The sequence below is a fragment of the Carassius carassius genome, chromosome 35, assembly GCF_963082965.1.
Source record: "Carassius carassius chromosome 35, fCarCar2.1, whole genome shotgun sequence".
Taxonomy (NCBI): Eukaryota; Metazoa; Chordata; class Actinopteri; order Cypriniformes; family Cyprinidae; genus Carassius; species Carassius carassius.
Genome location: NC_081789.1, coordinates 16,650,586 through 16,676,438, shown reverse-complemented (window position 1 = coordinate 16,676,438; position 25,853 = coordinate 16,650,586). Strand labels below are relative to the sequence as shown.

The following is a 25,853-nucleotide window of genomic DNA, read 5'->3' as shown; positions in this document are numbered from 1 at the left end:
TGCAAATACACGTACATGTTAGGTGTTTGTTCGTTCATTCAACTTGAAGCATCGCTGCGCACCAATCATTGTATGACACTTATGAATGCCATACAATGATCGATCTGCAAAGCACAAACAGCCAAAATCTGGATATTTTAGACAATATAAAAATCCTGGTAAGGACGTGTCCTGGGAAAATGGCTCATATGGTCACCCTATAGTTGCCTATAAGTATTGTTATGGTGCAAAAAGTCAAACTTCAGAGGCATGTCATCAATAACCTTTAATGGAATGTAAGTGTACATCCAAGTTTAGCTGCAGGAATTTGCGAGGGCAATGGACAAAAACATTGGTGGAGGCTAAAAAACAATTAGCCTTGTATGGTTGTCTATATACAAGAAAGATTATAGTGCTGTCAAAGTGAATGATTAATCCAAGTGATTAATCAAAAACTAAAAATGAAAAAATAACTCATAATCCTGATACCTTCTTGATTGATAGCTTCCTGTATTTGCTATGTCCAGTATGCGTGTGTGTGTGTGGGGGGGGGGGGGGTAACGAGTTACAAAGTTGGTACAGCCTACTTATCACAACATTGTCAATCGCGTCGTCAATCGCAAACGATAATTTATTAAAACGTCTCGCTACCGAACTACCTACAGTAGCTTAATTTGTGGAGGACGAAGAGAAATCACCCATTTGGTAAATGAGCCAGTGAGAAATAATCCAGTGCCATTTCGATACTTTTAAAACGGTACCGGCGCCTAAACGGTGCCTGAACCGATACTTTAAAAAAAAAGACCCACAAAAAAACTATGGATAACATTAAAGAACATTACAAATATTTAAAATAAATACATAGCTTTCACTTTGGATGCTCTTATTTCCCAAGTTATCCTTAATCTAAGGCTAATAAATGTATTTCATAATCTGGGTCATTACTTAATACAAAAACCACACATAATGTTTCGACTGTATCTCTGTCACTCACTCTGATATTTAGTTAAGATGAGTGCTGTCTGTCACTGTCTTTAATCCATTCTGTGAATGACTGTATGCTCATTCTTTATAAAGTAGCAACAGTCGTTTGTAAAGTAGAGTACTGTGCAAAAGTCTAAGGCACATTAGTATTTTCACCCCAAAAAAGGGTTTTAAGACAGTTATTTATATATATGCTGTAGTGTGTCAGTAGGAAATATCAGTTTGCCATTAATTTTATTAATAATCTAGTGCGATTTTGAATGCACAAGCAGTCTGACAACGGCGAAATGAATGTTTGGAAATTTAAACAGATATTTTATACTGAAACAGCAAAGTATATAAATAACTGGCCGAACACCATTCTTTACTGAAAATACTAACGTGCCCAAGACTTTTGCACAGTAGCTGGTGTATGTATAAAGTACGTACGATTAAATTAAGTATATTTAAATAAGTGTAAGTGTTCGTTCATATGTGTTAAGGGCTAGATTTTTGCTGGAGGAAACAGCTGTTTAGTGATGAGCGGTGAACGCAGCGAAAACTTTACAGAAGATGAGAAACCGACTGCTCCCTCGTGACCTTTTGTAAACTGTATTTATGACAAAGAACTGCACAGATACGGATATTCTAACAATCTTTCGATAAACACATACCTTGTGTCCTCTGTGTTTGTTTCCGCTCGCGCTGCTCCGCCGCGGTCTGCGGATTGAAGAGCGCGCTGAAAGACGGAGAGGAGACCGGTCTGACGCCGGTTTCATATGAAACTTAAGGGGACTGACTCTGAGGCGATCACAAATTTGTATACAGTTTATGGAGCTAAATGCTACAGCCCGGCTAAAAAAGCCTAGCGATGCCCGTGCTTCTTGTGTACATTTCGGAGAACCAGGACAAACATTTCAATCGATCGCTCAGGCATTTAAAAGGCACCGAAATCTGCTTCCTCTTATTCAGTAAGGTGCATACCGGTTCCATTTCCAACCTTACTTTTAAGAAATATATTTTTTGATAAACTAACCCAAAACTGGCTATGTCCTGGCTGGAGTGTGACGTGATTTGTGTCATGTGCAGGTGCGATGGATCCAGGGGCGGCCTTAAGCATCTGGGGGCCCGTTTCAATAACTAATATGGGGCCCTGCCCACATAAAATGTAAACATAATAGAGCAGAAAAAGCAAGGATTCCTGTTGGTTTGCATCATATTATTTTATTACTCGCACTTTCAGCTTCATTAAAAGGCAGCTTTATACAAACTATATACAATACAGCGTTTTACGTTGGAATAAGCCTCGCCCTTTCACGCAGGGCAACATCACTGCTTATTTGATTTGCGCAGTAGCTATATTTTCAGCTGTCTGGGCTGACTTAAAAAAAAAAAAAAACAGCTCAAACATCCCCTCAACTTGCCGTATTACGGAGCCCGGGAAGTCACCTGTGTAATTAAAAATAATTTAAAAAAAATCCGTGACGACGGTTTTGGCAATCCATGCGCCCTAAACCGTACTCACGAATTCTCAAACTGTTCCCTCGGTTTAACAAATCGTGCCCACGGATTAATAAACCGTACCCACGAGTTTCTAACCCGCGCTCTCAGATTTGTAAACAGTGCCTGCAGTTTCTGAAATCTGTACCCACAAATTCATAAACCGTGCCCACGCTTTCGCAATCCGTTCCCACGGGTTTGTAAAATGTACTCACGGATTTGTGGCTCACTCATTTTAGAAGATCATTTGAGAGCTACTTTTTAAAAATGAAAGTGGCCGAGAGCTACTCATGCAATAATTAAATCTCTTAAATAATGTCTCATAACTCTCATATTAACAACTATGCTAACTGTTTTAGACCTAAAAGAGTTATTGTAGGCCTATATATGTCCCCCTTAATTGACATAGGCTATATAAATCAAAATATTATACTGTAAAAACACATAATTATTGTTGATTTTATAGTGCATCATAACTAGAGATAAAATGGTATGAAAATGTAATTTCATGATTATAGTGACCAAAATGAGCATGGTTATCACATAATCCTGTTCAAAAAGTACTAATACTACACAATAAAATCAATTCACCAAGTTTTATGTAGAAAACCAAATAACAAATAAACTTACCATCAATATGCACTTTTTGTTTACATGAACATTAAAATAGTAACATTAAAAATGATGGCCAAATTTGAAAGGAGTGTCTTGCAACATGTTATCTAACATGTACACGTTCAAATAAAGTTTTGACAAAAAAGTTTTTATAAAAAGATAAACCTCGCATATTTCAGCCTTTAAATCATTTTTATAGAAAGAATGATTTAAAAAAAGACAAAATACTGACATTTACAATGCACATTATTAGCTTATCTTTTATTATTAATAGTAAAATTCGGTTCCCGTGGCGTCTGTCGTTGCTATGCACCATGCGCTCTCCACAATGACAGAGAAGTTTTAATAGCTAATGGATTTCCACCACCGAAAAACGCTTTGCTGTAGCTCTGCTAGAAGATTTATTTAGAAAAAACACCCGTAGTTTGGGTGCACCCCCATCCTTCATGTTGACTTGTTGCGCCTGGAAAAAAATGAGCGCGTCGCTTCAATTATTTGAAATAATGAACTTGAGCGTGCAAAAGACGCGATATTGAACGGCCCTCGAGCTACCTCCAATCAGGTCACGAGCTACTCTCGCGAGCGACGTGTTGGAGACCACTTTAGACATTATGTCTAAAAATCAATATCCTAGGGAGAAAATGAATGGGATTTTCCTGTTCTGTTGGGGGCCCCCTTGGAGGGCGGGGCCCGTTTCAATTGAAATGGGTGAAACATAGGTAAGGCCGCCTCTGGATGGATCGCGTACAAACCAATAGGGTGTCGGAATGGTATCTGTTTATACTTCTCATCCAACCACAATCAAATTCACTCCATCCGGATGGCGCGATTTGTCTGGATAGTTTTTTTTTTTTTTTTGAATGATGACAAGCCGGAATGAAAACAAGCCAAAATGAAATAGCAGTAACGAAGCTATTTTTAAAATGTAAGGGGTAGAAAGTACAGATACTTGCGTGAAAATGTAAGGAGTAGAAGTAAAAAGTCGGCTAAAAAATAACTACTCAAGTAAAGTATAGATACTCCAAATTTCTACTTAAGTAATGTAACGAAGTATTTGTACCTCGTAACTTGACACCTCTGCTGTCGTCGTTAACAGTTCTGTCTAATATGGAACGAAGTCTGTCTAATAATCAGATATAACAGTTAAACAAAGGAATTAATGTATGCAAAAAGTATTATAACAATTGCTTTTATATTATTAGTAATAGAAAGGCAAAACATTATAATACTTTCTCATTTGCCATCAGCATTAAGCAAATATGCATTTATATGACTAAAAAAATCTTTCAATGACTAATGAACTTTTATTTTCACAAACCTTGCAAACTTAGTCAAATCTAGCTGTGAGATCTTGTGAAGTGTGCATTTTTATCCAGCATGATCGCGTGTTCTCTGTGTGATGGTCAGTCTGTGTGAATTGAATGCTTTAAATTTGTGATTTCAAATTGTGCTCCACTGTTATATTTATGTCATTTTCTCTGTGTGCTGTATGTAAAATGAGTGCTACCCTGGCTTTATTTGAAAAATATGATTCCCAGTGCCCACAAACTTCCCAGAATAATGGGTACCCTGTTGGTTACAGTGTTTACTTCCTTTTTAATTATATTTTTATTAAATATTTATTTATTTGTGAAAAATATTTTGTCATCTAAAGTATGTTTATTTTACACATTTATTTTTTAATCCATTGTAAAATTATTTCACATTTCTTACATATTAATTAAAATAAAATAAAAAATCTTTATATTTTTTTCGGATATCGGCCACCCTGCTTTCCAAGATATGGCATCGGCTGTCAAAAAAACAATATCGGGGTCAACCACTACACATAAATATGCTAATGAAAATGTTAACTCAGGGTTTACAAAAGTACAGTATGAAATACCCAGGACTAATAATCAACCCAGCATAATGCATGATCAGTGTGACATGTAATCCAGAATTTTGTTATCTTAGGTTAAGAATCACCACAATTTCATTCGATTTTAATTTATTTGGGGACATTCTAGTGTTGTCACGGTACCAAAATTTCAGTATTCGGTACCGATACCAGTGAAAATCCACGGTTCTCGGTACCAATTTCGGTACCAAAGCAAAACACAAAAATATGCTAATTAAAAAAAAAAACTTTTTAGCACTAAAAATAAAACCAATGCCATTCTTTATACTTATTTACAATTGTGTTTAAAGTTTTTCTACAAGTTATATAATTATGAAAAACAGTAAACAAGTTTCACCCAAATTTTATTTGTCTTTTAATTTATGAAATTTAAACACATTTTATTTCTGGTAAAGGGATTTTCTATTAAAATTAAAACATGGAAGAAATATTGTGATTTTACTTAAAAAAAAAAAATAATAGTAATATTTCTAGCACTATGCCTTTATGTAAAAATTAACTTTTAGGCCTAATGAATGCATATTTGTCATTTTAACTGAACTTAAGACTGGTGGTGATGCTTAAGATATTTTTGGTCATTGATGGTTTCTGTAAAAAAAAAATAGTAATAGATCATAGTAATTATTATTAAAAGATAATACTACTACTAATTCTACTATCATACTAATGTATATCCAATGCACTATGAATTGATGAGCTTCTGGGTTCATGAATATTAATCACGTTGTCTGCGTTCGGTCAAACTGATTTGCTGAAATCAAAACAGGGACGATACTAAATCAGCGCCAGCCAATGAAATTGCCATTTGCGCATTAGCTCCGCCCACTACCGGAGAAACCGGTATGTCTTCTGCTTGTTCAAAAATGAATATGAATAATTCTAAATGAACTCCATTACAGGAAAAGACAATAAAGAATAGTTTACATATAGCGTGTCGATTCAGCGTGGTAAGACTCTGTGTGAGAAACTGAAAAGATCGCTTGATGGAGAGAGAACTCTGAAGCTCAGATGCTGAAATTAATGCAAGCATCATGCGCTTCAGTCTATGTAGTAAACAAACCCGCACGTCTCTGCCATTCATTAATTCACACAGAGACGCGCAGAACACGGATTCATATTTCAAGCAACATTTGCGGCTTAACATTTACAGATACTGGTCCATATGGAGATTTGATTTGATTAATTTATGCTAACTTTGACAAATTCCATGACTGTCCATATTAAAATGTAAGTTTCATTTTCATGACTGGATTTTGAGATTCCGTCCTCGTTTTCTGCTTCGCGGAAATCATAGTGATGAAACGGGTTTGAACGGGACCTCGGTACTACCGGTACTTAAAGAAACCTGGTACCGTCACATTTACATTTTTTTAGTACCGACTTGGTACCGAAGTACCGGGTCTTTTGACAACACTAGGACATTCTATTCTATTCTATGCAATCCTTTTGTACAACATGACACACTCAGTACTGCATTAGTGAAGTTTCTCATGTCTTCTGCACAGGGCAGATGGCAGATTCACCAGATCTGAAGCTTGCAGCAGATGGAGGTGTTCTGCATTCTTATTATATTTGTTCCATTAAATTATACGATAAAATCTTAGCTCAGATTAATAAATTAATAAATAACATAATGCCACATATTATTATTTTACCTCAACACCGCTATGCTCATGCTTTCTGTTTTAAGTTACTTGAATCATACTCTAAAAATAGCCTGCATGCATAATAGTGACCACACTCTTAGGCTACACTGACACAACAATGATGTTTTCAAAAGCAGAATTTTTTTTCCCTTGCATTTTTTAAAAGTTTCATGTATACACGACAACGTTTTCAAAACGATTTGCCATTACACATTTCTGCAAAAATGGCCAAAAACACTGTATTACATATGCCAGGCCAGTAGTTGGCATTTCACCTTGTTGGTAAACAGTACCTGTAGGGAAGTGATGATTAAATGTTTTATATTATGCGTCTCCACTGTTGGTTGTAATATTGGTGAAGTAAATCCACACTTTGCTGAAGAAGCGTTAACAAACTCTTGAGCATTAGCAACAGTACCATGTACTCTTCCATTGTTGTGAATGTTTGTTCGCGCTTGCCTTTAAAATTGACACATACTGCGCATCTCTAAAAACCTAACACGCACTACACACATGCATGACGTCACCATTTTCAAAGATTCCCGTTTTGGATGTTTACACGGAAAAGATAACGGTGGCGTTTTCAAAAACGTGCACTTTTTTAACCCATTTCGAAAATATGCGTTTTCAGTCCCCAAAACGATGTTGTCATGTAAACGCATAAAAAGTTTCCAGCTTTTGGCCTAAAACGTTATCGTGTAAACAGCCCCTTAGAAGAGTTGAATGTTTTTTTTTCTTTTGTACCTGCAGGTGTTGTTGAGCAAAGCCAGAGCGGCTAGCTTATCACTCTTCCGTGTACAGAATAAAGTGAGTATGCAGTTGTGTATTGCACCACTGAGGGTTTGACATTTACGCATGGTTTGGTGTTTCTAACCACTGCAGATATCGACTGAAGACACTTCTGTAGGTGCTCAGTGGGCAGAAAAGTTGAAGGCAGCACTCTCTCATGACTAACAGGGGTCGGTAGAGGTGCTAAAGTGTCTCTTTGGGTTAAATTGTGGGATTAGTATGGGACAAATTCACTAAGAATGAAATACGCCTCCTGAATGTGCCATGGGTTGTGTTCCTTTAGTAATTAGGCAAATAATAAAAATTAAAAATATCATGTAACTCATCACTTTTTCATCTAAGTTCTTTGATGCATTTGTTATAAATTCACTTAATACATTGATTTATATTTCTATATTTTATTTAATATTGTTAATAAATAAATTAAATGTATTATTAAATTTTTTCTATAGTTTATATTTGTTTAACCTTTGGTCAGGTTATAGAATAGCATTCAAAACAGCATTTATGTTAACTAATGTTAAGAAATAGAATCTTATTGTAAAGTGTTTGTGGGTAAAACATTGTAATGTTGCATGCAAAAGTGGGACAACTAGTGAATTTCCCCGTCAGTGTTTCAAGATCAATAGCTTCTGGAAAGTATTTTTCTGAGGTTGTTTTGCAGAAGCTGAAGCACTTTAGTGTGGCAATATTAAAATAGAAATGGGGTCAGATGGAGAATGAAAGTGTGTGTGTTGTGAACCCTTTCTGAACCCTGTCTAATGGTGGATGCCACTGTGGAAGAACAGCTGCGGAGTGAGACTTGCACTGGTGTCAGAATCAAAGATCGCCACCAGACTCCATCTGCCTCAGCCTCGCCCAGCACTCCTTTGCCCCACAATGCCCCTCTGCCTCCCCTGGGATGCAATAAAACCCCTCAAATACACCACTGTCATTTGCCCTTACTGCTTGAAATCTGGGTCCAGCGCCGGCCAGTTATAATGATGTTAGCTTGTTTAATGGAATAGTTTGGCCAGAAAAAAAAAAAATTCATAATGTTCAGAGTGCTGTTCTTTCTGTAAAAATAAATGTCTACGAAAAATTATTTAAAAAAATAATTAAATTTCATAGAAGTGGTCCAAAGAACTCATGTGCTGTTTTTCTCTGTTTGTCACTCAAAACGTTCATATTATTTAATAAGACTAAGTCTTGAATAATTGTATGTTATTTTTGAGGTGTTTTTTTCCTCCTGTTTTTGTAGCTTGATTTCCTCATTATCAAAAGCAGGCTGAACATTATGCAAATGATCTTCTTTTGTGTTCATTGACATGAAAGCAAAATGCACCTTGTTAAAATTAATCCTTTAACAAAGTCTTTATAAAAAGAATTAATCCTTCAAACAACATTATTTTTCCGCTGACATCTTGTAGTCTATGCGGGCTATTGGATGATGTTAACCAATAGTTAAATAGCTGGCGTATAGTCATTGGTTTAAATGGATAGTTCACCCAGAAACTAAACTTGTCATCTGTAAGAGCTTCTTTCTTCTGCTGAATATAGAACAAGACATTTTGAAGAAAAGGAAAAAAATGGTATGAAAGTCAGTGAGGACTAAAATCTGTTCCTTTATTCGCATTTCGCAAAATATCATCTTTTGTGTTCAGTAGAAGAAGGAAGTTCATACTATTTTGGAACAACTTGAGGGTGAGTAAATAATGACACAATTTCCTTTTTTGGATGCAAAACAAACTCACACTCAGTCTGAAAATATATGAAGTCAATTTTTTTCTCATCGCATATCCTGTTTAAATGTCACATTATGGCAGTAAAATGAGCTGCAAATACAACCTTTTAAGGGATAGTTCACCTACAGTTTTTGGTCCCCATTGGTCCCCATTGACTTCCATGTAAAAAAAAACAATATGCAAGTCAGTGACGACCATCAACTGAAGGTGACCTATCCCTTTAATATGAGACTAGCTATTTTTTTATTATTTGTTCATCATAGTGGTTGTACAAGCAGATCTGAATGTTTTGTAAATGCACCACCAGTCCTGGCACTCTTACTTATCTTTTTAATAAATATCAATTACTATGATTAAGAATGACATGATTTCTGTTGAGTTAAGGCCTGTTCATGCCAAGGACGATAACTGCAAATATATAGTTTTAAGAATCATTTTAAATAAAAAAGAGAATAAAATAGCAGATTCATCCTGCTCTAAAGAGTTTGAGCTTTCAGGGGGACAGATATACATGCATTGGTGCGGACAATAATATAGTTATTGTTATAGTTCGTGGTGTGAATGGGCCTGTGTATGTAAATACTCATTTAAAGAAATGGCACATTTAGCATTTACTTGTTACATATTGTAGGATAAATGCAAACAGACTTACCAAATTTAAAAGGCTTCTTTTCTAAGATCTGTGGATAAATAGAGCAAATAAATTGGCACTCAGGCACCTGAGATTAACAAGAGCTCTTTTCTGTTTCCCTCTATCTCCTCCCCATGATAGCAGAGGTGAATGACCTTCCACTCAGACTGTAATTACAAGACACGCTTAATTGGCCCCATTAGGGCCCCTTGATATGCTAATGTCTGACACGCTCATTTGCATGATTGCTCCCCATTTCCCTTTCGATGATGACTGAGTTAGTGGACTATGTTGTTTTTCAGGCTGCCTCTGATGTTTATATTCTTGTGTTTTTCTTGCCGCAGTCGTTCTTCATGTTATCCCGTTATGAATTCAAGACACACACGAGCTGCTTCAATACGCTCTTTGCAGAAACCTTCCCGTGGCCTTCTGATAAGGCATTAAGGCTTTTATCCGACGTACTGGAATAAAAAAGTTTCCCGTTAATTGTTAGGGTAAAAAAGAAAGCCTTGTTAGCTTTGCAAAGGGCATGTTAAAACAAAACCTCTTTGTTTTCCAAATTTCTTGGTTGATTCAGTGCTTTTTTTTTAGTTGAGTGGCTCTTTGAAGCTCAGACTTGCTGTAATCTTGTTTAGTGTATGTTGCATTATTAAAATTCTCGCACACTAACACTGCACTTGTCATTCTGAGAGTTTAATGCATTGGAGCAGAACAAGACCACCAATGGGATCAAACCTTTAGTGCTAATGTAAAGTGATCTCTTGTGTCTGGCCACGTGTCCGTCCCTGTGTCCTCGCTCTCTCTCCGTGGCCTGTTGGTTTACGTCATTGGCCACACTACAGAAAGAGGAGCACTTCTGCACTATTATGGAAATATGTTGGGGGTGTGTCTGTGTCTGCAGAGATGGAAAACCCCTGATAGAATCTCAACAGGAAGCAGTGGGTTGGTTTGTGTGCTACAAGGTAAATGGTACTGCGTGAACATCGAGTGCTGTTCTGTTGCTTTGAATGACATCTTGGTATTCAAATGACATAGCAGATATGAATGAGAATATGATCCAAACAGGACCTTTCTATTATAGTCGTTCAAAACTCAAGAACTGCTTGAGATGAGTGTGTGAAAGACACCTTATTTGCACTTGGCTCTAAAATAGATGGTGATTTCAACTTTCCTAGAACTCGTGAACATGGTGTGAAGTAGATTTTCTGAAATTGTAAGTGAATCTTATCAAGCAACAGTCTATATAAATCATATTTTAGTGCTGTTTTTTAAGGCAAGCATCAATATTTTTGTAAATATATCGATATTCGCAGTACATTTAAAGGGATCGTTCACCCAAAAAAGAAAATTCTGTCATTAATTATTCACTCCCATGTTGTTCCAAAACTGTGAGAAATTTGTTCATCTTTGAACACAAATTAAAGATATTTTTGATTACATCAAAATGCACACGTGTCATGGTACTCATGAACACACATCAAAGACATTTTAGTTTTTATTGCACACAAAAATGTGTTCTTGTAACTTCATAAAATTAGGGTTGAAACACTAATGGAACATGGACTATTTTAAAGGGGTCATGTGATGCGATTTCAATTTTTCCTTTCACTTTGGAGTGTTACAAGCTCTTGGTGTATAAAGCAGATCTGTAAAGTTGCAAAGACTAAAGTCTCAAATCCAAAGAGATATTCTTTATCAAAGTTAAGAGTCGTCCACGCCCCCCTAAAAACGGCTCAATCAAACACGCCTCAAAGCATGTCAACATATTCTGTTACACCAAATACACAAAATAATGATCTTTAAAAAAGCATCATATGACCTTTTTAATGATGTCCTTCCTACCTTTCTGAGCCTTGATTGTGTCAGTTGCATTGCTGTCTATAGGGTCAGAAAGCTCTCAGATTTAATCAGAAAGATCTTATCTTTTGTTCTGAAGATGAACAAAGGTCTTAAGGGTTTGGATTGACGTGAGGGTGAGTAATTAATGACAGCATTTTAATTTTTGGGTGAACTATCCCTTTAAGGATGAACCTGAGTCTAGACACCTCAATATCATTTAACTTGAGGGTGGACTGTGTTGACATGGACCAGTGAACAAACAACTAGAACACTGTTGAACCAGCTAAAAATACGTCAAAGACACTTTAGCAACTGCATAGCAATGGGCAAAAAACACCCAGAAACACCTAGCATAAACTTGTCTTTGTTTCTTCCAGATGATGAAGAAGCGCTCACCTCCATAATGAATGACCTGGCAGCTTTACGCTTCTGTTACCAGTTCAAGAGTAACAACAGCAACAAGCCCAAGAGCAGAACCCCGTCCTACAGACAGGTAATTACCCACAGTGCACCACTCAGCAGCAGCTAGGCATGTGCAAGGCTCTGTTTTCAAAAGCAGTTATTCAGAAGGTTGTCTGAATGATTCATTGACTAATCAGTCAGGACAAAAATGCAGTTTTTAAAACTGGAATTAATGTTCACTTAACTTTCTTAGAAATACAGTTCGAGACACTCAACAAAACAGCTAGGTCGTGACCAAAGATATCCATTCATTGATCCATTTATAATTATTGCATTGTAAACTATATATATATATATATATATATATATATATACACTGTATACTGTATACATGCACATATTTATATAGTTAATTTTATTTTATTATGTTTATTTTTTTGTTTTTATTTTATGATAATAAGCTACAAAGCTAAATATTGGGTAATAAATGTTGCGTAATTGTGATGATTGCAACTTTGCAACTTACACATTCAACAATAATATGATTTACTCTGTATGTAGAATGCTTTATAAAAGTAGTTTTAATGCACCTTATATTATAATAATTATTATTAATAATAATATAAAATATTATATAATTCTAAGTATTATTAATGTATTTTATTGCCCAATTGCTTGATATATTGACATGTTTTCTTATTTACTTATTTATAATAATGAACTGCAAAGCAGAAATTCAGGAAATAAATTTTTTTTTTAAACCTTATAAAAGCACTTGTTCACTGGACTTTTGAGGTATTTTCAACCTGACCTGATGTAATTCCAGCCATTGCATTGTAAGAAACAGTTTTAAACAGGATACAGCTCAGAGAGGCACTACTGTTAACATTTAACATCCGCTCCTTATGTACTCTACAGCATAAAACACCAGTATGATTGTAGTGTTCTTTCATTGCCTGAATTCTCACAATGCTGTCACTCCACACCGGACACCAGTCAGACCTCAAGATAAATAGCTGGCATACACTCTGTACACGCACACACACACACACACACACTCTTTGTTTCCGTCTAACTTGCTCTTGCTTTCTCACACTTTCACCTCTCATTTTTTAGTTCATACACAAAATGCCAGAAGCAACTTTCCCAACTGAACCAAACGTCATTATAGTAGCACAACAACCTTCCAAAAAAAAACCTAAAAACCCAGCAACTCACTTGGAGTCTTGACAGGTGAAAACACATGCATAATGAAGATGCACGTGAAGCGCATACACTTGCAGATTACTTCTTATTTCAGCCTCTTGCTGCATTCATAATGGAGATGACGTCACAATGTCAACAGTATCGGTGTAAACCGTATTCAGACTGTTCATTATCTTCAGCGGTGGAAGGCACTGTGTCGTCTCAGGGGAGATGGTGCAGTTACTGCTTCAACCAAACAGTGAAATTCAGAGCGGTGCTGATTTCAGAACAGTAGGGGAGACCGGGGGCAGTTTTTTTTTTTTTTTCAGTGACAAACAAGTTAGAGTAGAATCTGAGCTACAAATCATTATCCAGCACTTGGGTGGTACATTTTCCATCATGCTGTATTTGTATCTGTCAGTAAAATATTGTAATGCTTGCTACTTTAATGTGACATTGATATGACAAAAAACTTTGCAAGAGCTCTTTCATTTTTACCAAGCATTTTTCATTTGAATTCTTCTCTGGCAATGTGAAAAAGAAGAATGAATGTACAGTAGCTAGAGAATTATTCCCAATGGACGCCACAGAAAATGTAATCTGTTTGTGTTGGGATGCTTAAAAACTTGTAACCACAATTAAAACATTATTGCACTTATCAATTCATTGTAACACTATGCATTTTAAAATAGGTTATAATTATTTATGGTATGTCATGATATAATGTATTGCAATGCATTTAATGAATTATTATAATGGATTATACTGTCTATTATAGCCCATTATAATGCATTGTGCATATAGGCTGTAAGTAAAGTGTTACCCAAGTCTATAAGTCTTTCAGTATCTCCGCCTCAGGTATAAACCCATTGCAAAAAATATTTGATAATTGCAAGGTTTACAAAAATATAAGATTTCACCATGACCACCCACTTGATAGGAGAAGCCACATCCTGTTATTATGTAAATGCCACACATGCTTTCAGATCTGGAGAAGTGCAGTTGTAGGACTGGATAAACTCAGGCAGAAAGAAAGAAGAAATCAATGCGAGTGTACTTCAGATACATAAAAGAGTACCTCAGGACATATGAACGTATTATTTGTAATATGTATTTAGTGTTTGTTTATGAATGCACAGTAAGTGCAGATTCAGACATGCATTAGTGGACCTACATTTAATATATGGCTAGTTTGTGGTATTTGCTAAATTATATAACAAGCAAGAACATACATATGTGACCCTGAACCACAAAACACGTCATAAGGTCAGTTTATTTGAAATCGAGATTTATATATCATCTCAAAGCTGAATAAATAAGCTTTACATTGATGTATGATTTGGATAGGACAATATTTGGCCGAAGTACAACTATTTGAAAATCTGGAATGTGAGTGTGCAAAAAAACTAACACAAAAAAATATTGAGAAAATCACCTTTAAATTTGTCCAGATGAAGTTCTTGCCAATGTATAGTACTAATCAAAAGTTACATTTGTATATATTTACAGGAGGACATTTCTTCATGGAACATGATCTTTACTTAATATCCTAATGGTTTTTGGCATAAAAGAAAAAACATTAAATCATCCAAATGAAATATAATTTTAGCCCATACAATGTATTGTTGGCTATTGCTACAAATATACCTGTGCTACTTGTGACTGCCTTTGTGGTCCAGAATCACATATAGGCTTTTAAAAGCTTTGAAGCCTAATTTTTATATATGTATATTTTTATTATAAAATATAATAATATGATATAATTTTACAAATATTTTCGTTTTTGGTTTGTATGATACAAGTGTATTTGGATAACTTTTATAAAAAATTATTACAAATAAAAATAAAATGTGTAATAATATATACCTTATTTTTTACATTTTCTTTATATTTTCATTTTGGTGGTACAAAATGAATACAAATGCATTAATCGTGATTAATCGCACCCAAAATAAAATATTTTTTCTTTACATAAAGTGTGTATTGTGTATGTTTTTATCATGTATATATAAATACAAACACATGCATGTGTATATTTAAGAAAAATTCAATGTTTATATGTAAACAAAAATCACGATTAATCGTTTGACAGCACTGAATATTTTAAATTAATTTGTTCCTTATGTTATTGTTTTAGTGGTTTAATTCAAAGAATATTAGTACTGAAGAAGAAAAAAACTTAAGTCACATAGCAACAAAATGTCTACAACTCTTAACCGAAGTAGTTGCAGTTTGTAATAAAGTTACTAAACGCTTGTCAAGTACGTTTTTTTTTTCTCCATTGTGTATACGTCTAATATACTACACATGTCCTGTGATCTTTCTGAATGCTATTATCGTGTTTGTTTAGAGTACTGGTTTTACTTCTAGTTTGCACAGAAGAACAGATTATCAGAAGTCATTGGTGTATTTGATCCGCCAAATGAATTTGTTTCATTTAGTTGTTTTCTTCTCTCAGGATTTACGGGTGAAGCTGGAGCATGAGCGAGAGAAACGGTGAGTTGGAACGTTCTCATTATTTCTGCAGCTCTCTGTCCTGTCCCTGATCTCATTGCTCTCTTCTTATCCTGGCTCTCGTTACACCATTTCTAAGATCTCTTGGCACGGGGAGAACGGAAAATATGCAAAGCTTCCCAAAAGAACTGGATTGTTCCTTTAAAAGTGTTTTGAAATTTAGAAGTGGCGTTTCACTCACACTTTGGTACAGTTTGGCAGATGGAGACAGAGGAAAGAGGAGGCTAAGCCAAGTGTTTGAGCTCAATGGCACACCCAATATTAATTTTCAATGTCCTGTAGGTCATCCATACTCCCACACACAGAACATGTCATTTTTCCCATCTCAAGACTGCCAAATGCCAACACGTGAGTCTTTGCAAAGTATATCCATATGTGTTTTAGCAAACTTGTACTCATTAAAAGCCGGTGTTTTCCCTCATATCAAGCCAGGGTTTCTGCATAGGAATAATGTATGATATTGACGAAGCTTTGTTTACAGGAAGAAAGTGAATTCACGTTATTGTTAGTCAGTACCACGAAGCCTCGATGCATCACACTTTGCTCTTAAGGATTCCCAGAGGTCAGCCGTCTGTGTGAAATGCCTCGGTGGGTTATGTCACAGGAAGCTGGCGCAGCATTTGAGGTGACAGGCAGCTGGGTGTGATGCTTTCACAGCTTTACTTAGCTGCTGTGGCACACAATCTTTATGTTTAACTCTCTTCTGTTCTGCTTCGGCTTTAAGCAGAGATATATTACGAAGAGGTGATGGACCACTAATGGATAAATCAATGGAAGTAATTGGGTGGCTATAGAAAACGACATCCCACCTTCAATCAGAGTAGCCATTCTCCTTCATGTCACGTCGGTTTGCTCTAGAAAAAAAATTACCCAAGGACTCCCAGATATATTAAATACAAAGGCATACATATTTGCATATTTTCATGTCTACAGACCCATTCATACTCATAATAATAGATTCCAAAATAAAATGTTTGCCTTTTTTTGTCCAGTTATGGTTAGAACATTATAAAAACATATTCTATTCAATACAAATGTATTTGTATTGCATTTTTCACAATAAATATAATTCCAGACTCGCTTAAATGCTTGCAAATACATTGTGGTTGCTCTTTTATACAAAACTATTTTTTATTTGTTATTGCTTAAATGTTTATTTTTTTAATTTCACAAGTTTTCCGTAAACCCCCAGCATGCCCCCCCCGACTTACCGTAATTGGACTTTGTTTTTTTAAGGAAGCTTAATATCTTGGCATTTCCCTAACGGGCCAGGACTCTGGATATATCCCTTCTCTCCTGCATAGTTTTTCTTCACTAAGAGCAAATTAGTATTAAAATCTGTCTGCCTATCACAAACAATGATATCAGTGATTCTTAATAAACCGGCCTGGCCAGATGGTGGGACTTCCATCTTCTCTCATGAATATGAGAAAAGTTGTTTTTAGTAATACTTTTTTATATAGGCCGAAAGTCAACTAATTTATTTTCTTTTTTAATTTCCTCAACTATATTAAGCAACACAATTGTTTTCAACATTGATGATATTAAGAAATGTTTCTTGAGCAGCAAATAAGCATATTATAATGATTTCTTGATAATTGTGTTACTTTGAAGACTGGAGTAATGGCTAGAGAAAATTCAGCTTTGCATCACAGGAATACATTTCATTTTTAAATGCATTAGGATAAAAAACAGCTACTTTGAGGTGCAATGCTATCTACTATACACAACTACAATGTTATTGTTTTTGCAAAACGCCAAACTTTTTAACAGTAGTGTATGAACAGTAAAGTCTATTTCCACAACAACATTGTAATATCACTGTGTTTTTTTTTGCTAGTGCCATTAAAGTTGTTTTCATTGCGTTATATCAGAAAGTCGTAAAATGAAACTGGCATTAAACTTGTATGCGTATAACTCCATATCTCACAGCACACATTATAAATCAACACGCTTGCGCCCACAGTAATAAAATACTCATCAGAACAGGCATTAGTTAACAGACCAGTCTAGTTGGACACAATAAAAACCGTCTTCCTCTGGCAGCGACTTCAACGCTGAGACAGGAAGGAGGAAAGCACCGCATGCCATGCCAAGCGTGGAGAGATGTGGCCAAACCAAGGCGCTTATCTGTGCACACTGAGGAAAGAAAATCATCTTGTACTCCACATCCTCCATTTCTCCAGTCTTCCGCTATGATTTTCTTCCACTATCTCACTGATCGGCAAGTGTAAACACAGCCATCGCTCAAAACCCAACAAGCAGCTTCATCAGAAGATCTGACAGCAAAATGACATACAGCTCATCTCAGATCAGCATAAACATGTCCCTAGTTGTCCTTATTTCCCATAAATGTCTTAAGATGAGAACCAATCAGCTGTCATTAAGTTGGAGATACAAAAACACTAATTGCTAAAGTCAAAATTTGTTTGTTAAAGGTAACAGTTCCTCAAAAGTGATATGAATTGTTGAGTATTTTTTTTTTTTTTTTATATGCATTTTATTCACCATGCAAGGATGCAATAAATTTATCAAAATGACAGTATGGCAGTAAAGTAAAAAAAATAAATAAATAAAAAGGATATAGGCTACATGTCTTTTTATTAACTAAAATTAACAAAGATGAATAAATACTCTAACACATGTAAAGTTCATTGTTCGTTAGTGTTCGTTAACGCATTAACGTATGGGACCTTATAGTGAAGTGTTACCAAAATTAATATGTTTACTTTTTATTGATCAAAAGTCACAGTACCGGTCAAAAAAATATTTTTATATCAAATGAATGCTCTTCTTTCTGTTCTTGTGAACTTTGATACAAAAGAGTCGCATGATAATGCTTCTTCAAGAGTAATAGATATAAATTGTTGTGTGCGCCGTGTGGCAAAATTTGGAGGAGGAGGGGAAAACCTGCTTCCTGCTACTTCCAGCGCTGCTCCACTTTTTTTCCTCTTTCCTCTCAGGAAGAGCTCCATCTGCCTTTGTGTGTGTTGTGATGTGGCCCCGGTGTTGAAACAGTGGTCTGCTCCGCTTGATTAGGCCAAACACACACTCATGCACATTCAGACTCATCATGCTTGCCTTACATTATAATCAACCATGCACACAAATCATTTTACACTCTCAGTTCCTTTTTCTCTCGCCCCACATGTTGACGAACACTCCAAACATAGTCACGCTCGTGAAATAAGCAGAGACACTGTTTATGGTCTGTCGCATGCATGAATGCACCATAAATGGCCGTACTCACATCAGCGGTGACAACTTTCCGTATGCTGATTAATGATTCTGCAATGTCAGATCTCTTTTCACCCACATTCAACTGACCTGTCCTACATCACCTCTGTTGCTATGGCAGCGACCCCAAATCTCAGGATGTGCCCCATTATTGGAAGAGTGCCATCATGCACATCGACATTATCATGTTTACATATTGCTTACGTATGGACAGTGTTACTAAAAGAAAGGAATGTATATTATACTTTAAGTTTGCAGGTGCCTTAAAGTTGTTTTGGTTTGACCAGACTTTTTCTTCTCTTGCTTCAGAATCATTCCGTTCCAAAGGCCACTGAAGTTCAAGGATCTGCTTCAGAAGGTGACCGAGGCCTTCGGTCAGCAAATGGACCTATACTACACGGATAAAGAGGTGGTGTATTGATGCTAGTAGCTTGTTATATTTTTTTCGTAGTGATATGTCAATATATATGAGCCAGAACAATTAATAAGCCCATATTCGGTCATTTTGGTATGACCTGCATTAGCCAATAATTGTGCCTGTTGAGTTTAACTAACATGGTAGTTTGTTTCACTTCCCAAATTCACTGATTTCTCAAAAATACTAAGTTTTGTTTTGAACATTTACGATGAGAAATATTTCTTGAGTACCAACTCGGCATATTAGAATTTCTAAAATTGTAAAAATTGAAATAGAAAACAAATGTTTCATGTTGTAATAATACTTCACAATGTTACGATTTTTACTATATTTTTATCAAATAAATGCAGACTTGGTGAGCAGGAGAGACTTTAAAAACATTAATGAATCCTACCGACCCCAAACCTTTGAATGGTAATGTAATGAAAATGATTAAATTACAATAGAATTCAAAATGGGTACAGGTTTCATACTTTTGCACCCCACTTTATATCAATTTTATACTTGCCCCCTGATCTTAGTATATCAGCTTTTGACACTACATATCAATTACTCTTCAGTTACTTGCATGTAGCCTTTATACTTTGCAGTAAGGATCTGTGCATTTCATTTGTCTCGTTTTTAAACTCTGCATTTTATTAATGACATGTCTGGTCTTAGATGTTGGTTGCTCTGAAGTGTCAGGAGGATTTGGACCGAGCAGTTCAGGGATTGAGCTCCAGCTCTGCAATGAACAACCTACTGAGAGTGATTCTGAAAACACCTCCCAACAACCAAGTGAGTCTACGCCAAAACAAAGCATAGTTAAACCCCAACCAAAGCCAAAACCAAAACAACACCTAAACCCAAATGGAAACCCTAACCTGAACATGAACTAGTTCTCAGACCACAAGTTTACAACTACACATCCTTTACTCTTAAGACCTTTTTATTATTCAGATGAAATAAAGAATGCAATTTATTTATATATATATATATAATAAAATATATATATATTTATTTATTTATTTTTTTTTTTTTTTAATTTTAGCAGAATTCGTTATATATGTCCACCTCTCCACAGTTCCTTCAAGTGAGCGGCCAAGACAAGCAGAGCGAGATGAGGTCATCCAGGTCCCTGGGAGATCTCAAAGCCTCAGTTCTCAAAGGCTCTGAACGAGTGCGCAAACACTCTACAGGTGCGTCACGCTGGCTCACACACACACACCCCTAAACCACACTCGGAACACTCAAAACGGCAAAATATAATGGCTTTATCATATGCTTTGTTTGCTCTCTCTCCATCAGGCTTGGAGAATAGCATCAAAGAGCTCAGAGTGACGTCAGGGTTGTTAGAGAAAGCCTGGAAAAATCATTTAGGATGTTTGGAATGGCAGAAGAGTGGATTAAAATCACCAGTTTGATACCACTTCCCTGTGCGGTTGCATTTACATAATATTTGGCTAGTTGGAATCAGTTCGCTTGAAATGCATGTACCAAATAAAAGGTTTACTTGAATGCACATTTTGGAATTCTGATTCAGGTGCTTGTTTACATTTCAGTCATGTAAAATCCTTTACTCAGAGACGTAACATTTGTATTTATGTGCCTCCTTATGGCTTTGGGTACTGTTTTTGCAATCTAGACCGATACGGATACAGTTTTTATATTTCAATGTAATAATGGTGTATAAGTCTGCATGCAAATGCTGTCTATGAAATGCATGTTTATGCAAATTCATTCAGGAAACTGATGACAGAAGTCATATTTGACTGATGTAGCTTTTAGGACAGCGTAAGGACAATCAAGGTGATCTTGCGTTTGATTCAGTAGCTGGGTTTTCTAAAGTCATTTCATTGTCAGTCTCAGATTGTAAAGCGTGTGCGTCAAAGACTAGTGGAAGAAATTTGTAGTATTTGAAAAGGCATCTCTCAAAGCTTTTTGCTCTGTCAGCAGAGGAAGAGTGTGAATTCAAACACATTTGTCATTTCTCTGTTAACTTACAAGCGCACATAAATGACACAAAACATGTTTGTTTGTAATCAGTTTCATATGTAAGTGTTTTAAATCTGGGAGCATGGCATTTTATTTTTTCGTAAGGTAATATTAATTAGATGTAGGTCTGATCAGGTCATTAAAAGTATTCAGCAGCCAATAAACAGTGAGAAGTGAAGTTCATGACATGAATATTATTTAGAGCGTGTATAGAGCGAAGCATTTTCAGAGATAAAAGAGCTCAGTGACGCACTCTCTTTCTCACCCTCTCACCTTTTTTTCATTGTTTGGCACCATCGCTTTGTTTTCACACCTGAGAACGAGACGAGAGAGAGGAGATAGCTTGCTTCCCGTTTCATACGGAATGATTGAGGTTGTAGGTTTCTGCTGGCTGAATGTCAAGGATGTGTTTTTAATGATTTCAGTGTGTCAGAACAGTCAGCATTTGTCATCATAATGGGGTGAAGGAGAAATACTTGTGCACTGCCTACATAGCATGCTTTGCAGATGGTTTATATGATGTTATGCAGTTGGTTAATAAAAATAGCATTTAAAAAGGCCATGTCATGAAAAGCTAGATGCTTTTTTTAATACAAAAATTGTCATTGTTATGACATCACATTCTTTAAAACATAAACATAACCTCCCACATTCACTGTATCGAACATAATTTACTTATGTATAGAAGTATTAAAGGTACAGTAACAAAAACAGCCTGTTTTATTCATAGAGACTGAGAAAAAGGTCACTTTCTAAAATATTTTCTTTTATATTTTTAAGATAAAAATCTAAAACATTTCTTTTAAATTATAAAAGTATTAAACAGTATCCTGTTTTTACTGTATATATATATATATATATATATATATATATATATATATATATATATATATATATCCAATGAAAACAAGTAATTGTTAACTAAATAAACCTTTTGAGTGAGCATGACCCGTGACTCTAGTCAAACAGTTCACACTTCAACCCCCACACCCCCCCCCCAATGTTCAAACCATAACTACCCCCTAGATCCCAGTCATTATGCACTTCAGTCTGCTCGACATCTTTTTTTTTCTGCCATCCTGCACTCTGTTATTAGTTGCTGTGGAAGTATTACTATTCCAGACTTTATTTTTTTTACTTAAGACTGTGTGATGTGTCATGCTAACCTCACTCCGTCTGTCTGCAGGATCTCTGAACACAGGCCGCACCTCACCCCCTCCGGGCAGCGTACCAGAAGAACAACAGCAGATCGCTCGGCAGGGGTCCTACACCAGCATCCACAGTGAAGGAGAGTTCATCCCAGAAATGCTCGACTCCAATGTAAGCCTTGGTTTTGAGCTGTAGATTACTGCTTTGATTAAAGTGACTTCTCACAATGTGCTTTCACACATACCACATCTTTTTAAATAACACTTTAAGCAATGATTCACACTTATACACTGCTTTTAACCCTGGATTATGAGTGTTAGTAGCAATATTATTAGCTTAAAGGGTTAGGGTCATCTTCAGAACAAAAATTAAGATATTTTTGATGAAATCCGAGAGCTTTCTGAACCTCCATAGACAGCCATGCAACTGAAATGTTCTTAGACCCAGAAATGTATTAAGGACATGTATGTCCATGTGACATCAGTGGTTCAACCGTAATTTTACAAAGCTACAAGAATAACTTTTGTGCGCAAAGAAAATAAAAAGATCAACTTTATTCAACAATTCTTCCCCAAGTAAACATCTTCCGCCATTAACGAGAATACCATGATGCGTCAGTTGACCGGATAGTTTAGATACAGCAGACTTAGAGCTAATTAATATTACCTCAGTTTTACCAGTTCAATTTAAAGTAATTTTCCTCCAGCCAAAGATTGAGTTCCTTGATGCAATCTGTTAATGTAGTGGAAGGTAACACTGAAGTGGAAGGTGTGATTAAATAAATCTGAATGTCATCAGCATAACAGTGGAAGTTAAACCCATGTTGTTTGATTAATTTACAGTTGTTTACATATAAGTAGTGAAACGAAGAGGGCCCAAGACAGAACCTTGAGGTACACCAGAACTCATGGATTTGGTGGATGATTTGTGTTTCTGATATATAACAAGTTTATTATTATAATTTAATTAAATAATTGTTTACAAAGTGTGAAAAGTTCTCTCATGTTCTTTTGCCCTGTACTTTGACTTGTATAAAGTGTCCAAGATGTAACTTTTCTGTGTAACTGTGCTCTTTATAACAGTCTGGGCAAAAGGAAGCTCGGACATATTATAGGCATTGGTTAATGGAAAATCGTACGTCAGTCTTGACGAGGGCTAAGGTTCAGATCCACAAACCATAATGAAAAATGTAATGCAATGTAATGATGTCATTTATTTTTTGTCTGTAGATTATGGAGGCGTTTGGGAGTGCGAATGGGTCACTTTCCAGCAGCTGTCAGTCACTGGACCAAGCACTGGACAGGTGGGCCAAACACCTCTGTATTGTGAACTTGCGTGTGTATTAGGAATGTATAAGACTACATTTTTTAAAAGACTAGCCTACTAAATGGAGTTTAAGAAATCCTGGTATTTACATTTAGCAGATGCTTTTATCCAAAGTGGCTTACAATTGAGGCACATCACAAGCAATTTATCATACAACAGCCAGCAATACTTGCAGTACTGCACGTTTCAAAAACAGTTCGAGGGTGCACAGCAGTTTTTTAAACTTGAAAAACTTCTTAAAAACAATGCTGAACATGCAGTTATAGTGATGGCAAGTGTTTTTTTTTGTTGTTTTTTTTACTTTTTTTTTTTTTATTTAGATTCAAATTTTTATTTATTTTTAATTTATTTTGTTGAGCTGTATGTTTATTTCATTTGTCTTTTGCTGTTTTCTCTTTTTTTGAAGTTTTTGAATAAATAATAATAAATCATAACTAAAACTATTACTATAATTATCTGAATCATTATTTGAAATAAGGCTGAAATAAAATGAAAGACGAAAATTAAATAAAATTCCTAAATAAAAAAAAAATAAAAAATGTTGCCTTGGCAACTAATTGAAATATAATGAGCTGAAATGTTAAAATGACTAAAACAGAAAAAAGAAAAAAGAAAAAAACTCTACATATAATTTTTTTTTATTAAAACTGAAAACATGAAAATAAAAGTTAATTCCAAATATGAATAAAAAGTATAATAGTATGTAAATTATACTAAAATAATTTTGCTGCAAAAGTTAGTGTGTAAACTGATAACATTTAAACATTTGGTTTTAAATGTCTAGTGATTTCTGGTGCCATTATTGAAATAATGTTATGAAATGTTGTAAAAACTGTAAAATGGTGCTTTAATACTAAACAAAAATTAATTATTGGGCTTTTTTTTTATTTCAGTTTAGTTTATTGAAGTCATATTTTATTTGTTTTAGTGTTAGTTTTTCCAAATTTAATGTAATTTATTTTATTCTATTTTTAATTTTTATTTTTCAGTATTTAGCGACTAAAATATAAAAAATAGTCTCACAGATTTACTAGCTGTTGGGCATTGTTTTAAAAACAGCAGAAATAGTCACATTACTAAAATGTCGTTTAGTAATGTCACTACTATAGTAGTTAGATGAAATCAAACTAAAAATGCCTTATTTATACTTGTCTCTGCATTTGAATGGAAGAATGTTTTTGGACAATGGAAGAATTTTTTTAAATGTTCCAACAAGTACTCACCTCACGTTTAAAGAGTATATTATAATAATTATGGGTAGGGACATCTGATAAACGTACCGACCAGACAGGAAATGGAATCAGGTCGTCACGGAGGCCTACCAGGAAGCCCTTGATGTCACCATGGCGACAGCTTACTTATCAGGACGCCTGGATTCCAGTGCTATCGCTCGCCGCCTCTGCTCTGCTCAGAGAGGGAGAAAGAATGTGACTGAAAGAGAGGAAGATGGAGAGAGAGTGGGTTGATCTCACCAATCTATTCTGCTCTCTGTTTCCTGTGCGCTATTGTTATAAAAAGAGTTGGTCAATAATGCACTGTGAAAAAAAACACAGGGGAAAAAAGAGTGAGAATGAAAGACAGGAAAGTGAGAAAGAGAGAGAGAGAGAGAGAGAGAGAGAGAGAGAGAGAGAGAGAAAGAGAAAGGAAAGCCATGCTACCTGCACAAGCCTTATCTGGCTTTTAGCTCTCAGAACAATGGCAGGAAACATGTGGATGGAAATTTTTCCCCTCTTACGGGTGTGTGTGCCCATTATCCGGGGTCTCACCGATCCCTCCGCTCCGCACTGATGTCACCGTCCAACAGGGATATCAGGGTCAGGGCAATAACAATCACTTTATGTTTCTCTTAACATTAACTCATGACTTTTTTGTTATTGCCCTTGCCTGTAAGAATTCAAAAAGCGTATTTATTATTATTCTTTTTTTTTTTTTAGTAAATGGCTCCTGCGAGATGAGCTGCAACTGGGCTCTTTGCATGTTAATGTCAACATTAAAATCGAAATCCTTCCAAATGACCTTTTTTAATTAAACTAATTTACTCTGGAGCTTTCTCTGTGAATGT

The 25,853-nt window shown here is 35.6% G+C and overlaps 1 protein-coding gene across 1 annotated transcript in view; it reads left to right on the top strand.

Moving 5' to 3' along the window:
* The window catches only part of map3k22 (mitogen-activated protein kinase kinase kinase 22), a 59,656-nt gene that overhangs the window by 16,863 nt on the left and 16,940 nt on the right, over positions 1-25,853 (top strand). Inside the window, exons 4-10 of the mRNA XM_059524626.1 lie at positions 11,964-12,079; positions 15,632-15,669; positions 19,234-19,333; positions 20,003-20,119; positions 20,406-20,520; positions 22,503-22,636; positions 23,695-23,768. Coding sequence (XP_059380609.1) covers positions 11,964-12,079; positions 15,632-15,669; positions 19,234-19,333; positions 20,003-20,119; positions 20,406-20,520; positions 22,503-22,636; positions 23,695-23,768 — 694 coding nt within the window. The remainder of the gene's footprint in view (positions 1-11,963; positions 12,080-15,631; positions 15,670-19,233; positions 19,334-20,002; positions 20,120-20,405; positions 20,521-22,502; positions 22,637-23,694; positions 23,769-25,853) is intronic.